The 5938-nt window shown below is 42.5% G+C and overlaps 1 protein-coding gene across 1 annotated transcript in view; it reads right to left on the bottom strand.

Moving 5' to 3' along the window:
- The window catches only part of DNAH14 (dynein, axonemal, heavy chain 14), a 152975-nt gene that overhangs the window by 65355 nt on the left and 81682 nt on the right, over positions 1-5938 (bottom strand). The window contains exons 38-39 of the mRNA XM_014539918.1: positions 4316-4432; positions 1052-1210 (exon numbers count right to left, since the gene is read on the bottom strand). Of these exons, the coding sequence (XP_014395404.1) occupies positions 1052-1210; positions 4316-4432 (276 nt within the window). The remainder of the gene's footprint in view (positions 1-1051; positions 1211-4315; positions 4433-5938) is intronic.

The following is a 5938-nucleotide window of genomic DNA, read 5'->3' as shown; positions in this document are numbered from 1 at the left end:
AGCCACCGGCGGGGGGGGGGGGGGGGGGGCGGGGGGGAGAAAAGGATACATTAGGTTAGATTTACATGCAAGAAAACGAACAGATGCTAACATATTAAAATAAACTAATGACATTTTCTTTGATTTGAAAATTGCATGAAAAGTATGTTTTTGCTCTTCCCTTTAAAAAATAAAATTATGGTGGAGGATGGATGAACCAAGCAGTTCTTACGAAAACCTCTCCAAGAATTTCTTTAATTTATATCTCTTATGAGAGAGTATATCAGGCATTAACCATTGTTTTTCTATAATATGCATTTGCACTTGTCACAAATATTTTTGCACGACTACTACAGGCAATTAATTTCCCTGAATGTTTTTACAACACAACCTGGGGGGGGGGGGGGAATTGGAATAAAGCCCTCCTTGCAGCAGCCTGGGAAGCCATGGCCTTAGTACAGTTCACCAAAGAGTAAAACCATTTCCTTAATCCACCCTGGAGGCCACGGACGGTTATCTGAGCTTCCACACCCCCTGCTGCCCGAGTCCTTTGAGGACAGAACTGGGAAGGTGATTTTGTTGCCTCTGGTGAAAGACAACAGAACTTGGGAGAGTTGGGAAAAGGTGGCTGAATGGGTTGAAGTAAATATTCAACCAGAGCAGGAGCTGCACTGAGTCAGTCCTTTGAAATTTGAGCGCTGGCTTGAGGAAGTACGTGTGCAACGCTTTTGGAAATCGGGCAATTCTGCTCTTCACGTTTCTTCGCGTGCAGGTATGTGTGCAGATTTAATGGAACCAGCCAACCCTACTACCGCCAGTGGCCCTCGAAGGACCTCAGCCCACAGGCACTCAGCCACAGTTCTCCTGGGACTTGTCAGGAAGGCGATGGGAAAGTGAGACTTGGCAAACGTGGGGAGGTGTGATTCGGACACTGTCGGTGGGAATAGCTAAAGCTTTTTAGGTAGCCTCCCCCCCCCCCACCCCCCGCTCCCGACTTATAAAACAGGTGGACAATAATCGCTAAGCCTCTTCCTGACTCTGAACTTCTGCCGCTGCTGCTATTTCTTCGCACCTGTGAGAAGGACAGGGCAGAAGCTCTTCAGGAGGAGGCTGATGAGGAAGGACAGGCAGGTGGTGTCCCGGGAGGCGGTGTGGTTCACGGTCTCCCCGAATTCCGTGATCTTCAGGATGCTTTCCCCGGGGCCTTGCGGATCCGCGAGGATTGAGGTTCCTAAGGTAACATTTAAAAAAGAAAGTTTCAGATCATCTATAATAATAAAAGGGCAACATGCTAATGAGACCGGACGTCATTCCGGATGTCATTCCGGATGTCCTTCCTGACGAAGCCGGCCCGAGGGAAGCCAGCCCAGGTCCCGGGTGCCTGCTGGCGGCCGGAGGAGGGAAGCAGCCCGGGTCCCGGAGGGAAGCCGGTGCCGGCAGCTGGGCGAAGGAAGGCCTACTCTTGCACGGATTTTCGTGCATCGGGCTTCTAGTCTGTCAATAAATGTTAGCTTTATCTTTTAGGGGCTAAATACTTTCTGGAAAAGCGGGTACGTTATAGAGCCATTGAAACATATACACGTGAGGCAGAGCTGTTGCAAGGGCCTGAGGGTCCCTGCTCATCTCAGAGGTCGTCTCTTTCATTCAGACTCTGCGAGGGTGAGCTCCCCGCACGCCTGCTAGGCCCACCAGGTGCAGACGGACCCTCCTGCCACCCCGCCTACGAATCTGCTCTCCCCTGCGAGGCAAGCGTCCCCTCCTCCTTCCCTCCAGGGAATTGCAGAGAGCGGCTCTCCTGCCGAAGGCTCCTGCCATCCTTTCTAAAGGTACTTCAGTGAAGGCCTGGGGTGAGGGGGTGACAAACGGGACATCTGTAATACTTTCAACAATCAAGATAAATGAAGAACAGGCAAGCAAAAAACCAACAATGGAAAAAGAACTTCACTTCTTTGATAACTAGAGGCCCGATGCACGAAATTCGTGCAAGAATAGGCCTTCATTTCCAGGCTGCTGGCACCGGCTTCCCTCTGGCACCCGGGACCCGGGCTTCCCTTGCAGCCCCAGCTTCATCCGGAAGGTCATCCGGAAGGACGTCTGGTCTAATTAGCATAATACGCTTTTATTATGATAGATCCTTCTCCCCTGCCACTATCTGCTTTTCATTTTATTGGAATTTTCCATTGGACAAACACATATGTGCTAATATCTCCAATCTTTTTATTGGTTGAACCATGTGAAATTAACATTTTGGTTCGTAAAAACCAGGTGAATAAAGGCAATCTTATATGAATTAAAACAGCCCCCCAAAAAACCTAAACCAAATCTTCCTTATCCCCACGGCTCGCTAATACCGCCGCAATTCTTTCCTCTATTACACAGCCAAAACTCTCAAAAGGGATAAATATAACAGAACCTCACTTCCTCAACTTTTATTCACTCTTTTTTAAATTAAAAATTGAATAGCTAAAACGTTTACCTGGTACACAGTTGAACAGTATGGGAAGGTATGCACTGCACGGTTATATATCCTAGTCATCCCTATATCCTAGTCACCTATTTCCCACACTCTAGAAAAGACCAACGCTTTCCCATAGGAGTGGTACCCTAAAATACCACGTTATGCGCGTCGATACCCAGTTATGTTTTTTCTATGTAATAGTAAAAACTAAGATCAAAATGACCCAATCAATGTTAGCACTAACATGTGATAAACAATCCATAGGACGTTTACCTGGTACACAGTTGAACAGTATGGGAAGGTATGCACTGCACGGTTATATATCCTAGTCATCCCTATATCCTAGTCACCTATATCCCATACTCTAGAAAAGACCAACACTTTCCTATAGGAGTGGTACCCTAAAATACCGAGTTACATGCGTCGATACCCAGTTATGTTTTTTCTATGCAGTAGTAAAAACTAAGATCAAAATGACTCAATGTTAGCACTAACATGTGATAAACATAATCCATAGGTTTTATTTTTAAAAATATATTTTATTGATTTTTTTACAGAGAAGGAGAGGGATAGAGAGTTAGAAACATCAATGAGAGCGAAACATCTATCAGCTGCCTCCTGTACACACCCTACTGGGGATGTGCCTGCAACCAAGGTACATGCCCTTGCCCTTGACCGGAATTGAACCTGGGACCATTCAGTCCGCAGGCCGACGCTCTATCTACTGAGCCAAACCGGTTAGGGCAATTCATAGGTTTTAAATAAATATGATCAGCCACTAATACTTACTGGGACAAATATTGTATAATAGAACCCTGCTATTTTCAACTGAAATGCATTTGGAGTTAGAACTTTCTGGATGCTTTATGACTTGATAGCTCTGGTTGTTTTCTCTAAAAATTCTTATAACCAAACTATGAAATTCTTTGATGAGTGAAACCTAATCTCAAGGCAAATCGATGCAATTTGCATACTGATTTCCTTGTATTTGCATAATGAATTCCTTGTATTTGCATAATGAATTCCTTGTATTTGCATATTGAATTCCTTGTATTTGCAAGAAATCGACGTGAAGCTTCATCATTAAATTCCTGCCTCAACCTTCAACCAAGCTCTCAAAATACTACAACTTTCTATGTATTTTTTTCTTACATTTGTATAAGGTTGAGAACAAAAGCAATATAGCATATATGGATATCGGTCACACTGATTATTCTGTTCTAATTTAAAGTTTCCTTTACAATTAACTGCAGTATGTACATATGTTTTTCCTGTTTTAGAAGAGGCCCTCTCCCCTTTTCTCCTTTCAATAATCCCAGCTACGTAAAATAATATTTCCACTAGTAAGACTTTCCATGAACTACAGTTTTACAATGTACAACCACCTTAATCAAATACATTCCAACTTTCTCCGAAACCAAAGATGTTTTTTAAAAAATATGTATTTTATTGATTTTTTTTTACAGAGAGGAAGGGAGAGGGATAGAGAGTTAGAAACACTGATGAGAGAGAAACATCGATCAGCTGCCTCCTGCACACCCCCTACTGGGGAGGTGCCCGCAACCAAGGTACATGCCCTTGACCGGGATCGAACCTGGGACCCTTCAGTCGATGCTCTATCCACTGAGCCGGTTAGGGCCAAAGATGTTTTTTAATAAAAGACATGTTTTGTAAACATATAGGGTGGAGCAAATGTAGGTGTACAACTGTGAGTACACGAAACACAATTTATTCTTATATTATTCATTACTTATTGGTTCCTGCACAACCTTGGAATCTATCAGGCCTCCAAGTTGCTGACATAACTACAGTACTTTTATATATGAAGTATTCCTAATATTTTAGAGAAATCAGAGCACAGTCCCAGTAATGACTTACCTCTTTGAATTAGTGTCTGGACGTTGGGAAGCAGTTCTGACCAGCGGATGAACTCGCACTGCTGTAAATCCACAAAATACCCAAAGACAGACGACTCGCCAGTTGGGAGGGTCATGCCTACATTTGAAAATAATAAGTGAAAATTATGAATAAATCCTAACAACAACGAGGTTCATTTATATGGAATGTTTCGCGCATGACCTGATCTCTATTTGAAAGATTTGGCTGTTGAGCCAGAAATAAATATTCACATCCGGAAAGCAAGGGAATCATGATCTGATATCCTTTGAAATCTTGCCCGTAAGTTTTGCTTATTACTAGAGCTGGATATTATCAAATGCCAGTAATGTGTTGGTTATACATGGGAAAATTCTGATACTCATTTGCAAATGACATTTACTTCACTATTATAAAAGTAACTAATTCTGTTAATAGATTTTGGAAAATACAGAACAAATGAATTTAGCCATGGTCTCACCATACAAAGATAACAGTGTTGGCATTTGATATATTCCTTTGAATCATTTATAAAATTTTTTAAAATATATTTTTTTTATTGATTTCAGATACTTTGCTACATCAGACAAACTAGTAGGATTAGTGCATTTGGTAATGTTTCGAGCTCTCCCTTTACTTGGCAAATACATTCATGTTCAATATTTTGTCTCTTTTTTGCTACCTTTTCTGTTCCAAGTCCCTTTAACCGATTAACAGCTAATTGGGGAGGTTTGCTGTTTCTAACTACGAGGGTAGGTTCCACTTACCAGAACTGCTTCAAAAAATACAAATACTAAAGAAATCTAAGGTTTTAAAAATCATTCCAAAATATTATTAGAAAATCTGAGCAAGCAGTTTTCAAAAAAGAAACATGAAATGATAATAACCTTCTTCTACTGAAGTTCCTACTACATGGTGATGCGTACAAATAGATCCAGCCATACAGCTGATGGGCTCCCCCGGCTAAGCTCAGGTTCAAGGCTTTATCTTTTTTTTTTTTTAAAAAAAAATATTTTTTATTGACTTCAGAGAGGAAGGGAAAGGAAGAGATAGAAACATCAGTGATGAGAGAGAATCATTGGCTGCCTCCTGCACACCCCCTTACTGGGGATCGAGCCCTCAACCCGGGCATGTGCCCTTGACTGGAATCAAACCCGGGACCCTTCAGTCCACAGGCTGATGCTCTATCCATTGAGCCAAACCAGCCAGGGCTCAAGGCTTTATCTTTATCTTTGTTCTGCCTTACATTGAGTTATAGCTTCTTGTAGCAACAAGAATCAACCAGGAATCTAGTTTTCTCTAGTGTCTTTCGCTGGAGAAAGGGTGTTGGAGTGTACTTATTGACCCTCGTTTACCTGTAAGGTCCACACTTTAAAAGGTGGGCCCAGTCCTAAAGGATTTCAAACGTTTCTTCTAAAGCAGTGGTTCTCAACCTTCCTAATGCCGCGACCCTTTAATACAGCTCCTCATGTTGTGGTGACCCCCAATTCCATTGTTACAAATTGAACATAAGTAAAGCATAGTGACTAATCACAAAAAACAATATGTCATTATAGATGTGTTTCCCGATGGTCTTAGGCGACCCCTGTGAAAAGGTCGTTCGACCCCCAAAGGGGTCGCGGCCCA

This window comes from Myotis brandtii, unplaced genomic scaffold, assembly GCF_000412655.1.
Source record: "Myotis brandtii unplaced genomic scaffold, ASM41265v1 scaffold231, whole genome shotgun sequence".
NCBI classification, from domain to species: Eukaryota; Metazoa; Chordata; class Mammalia; order Chiroptera; family Vespertilionidae; genus Myotis; species Myotis brandtii.
This window is presented reverse-complemented; position numbering and strand designations above follow the sequence as displayed.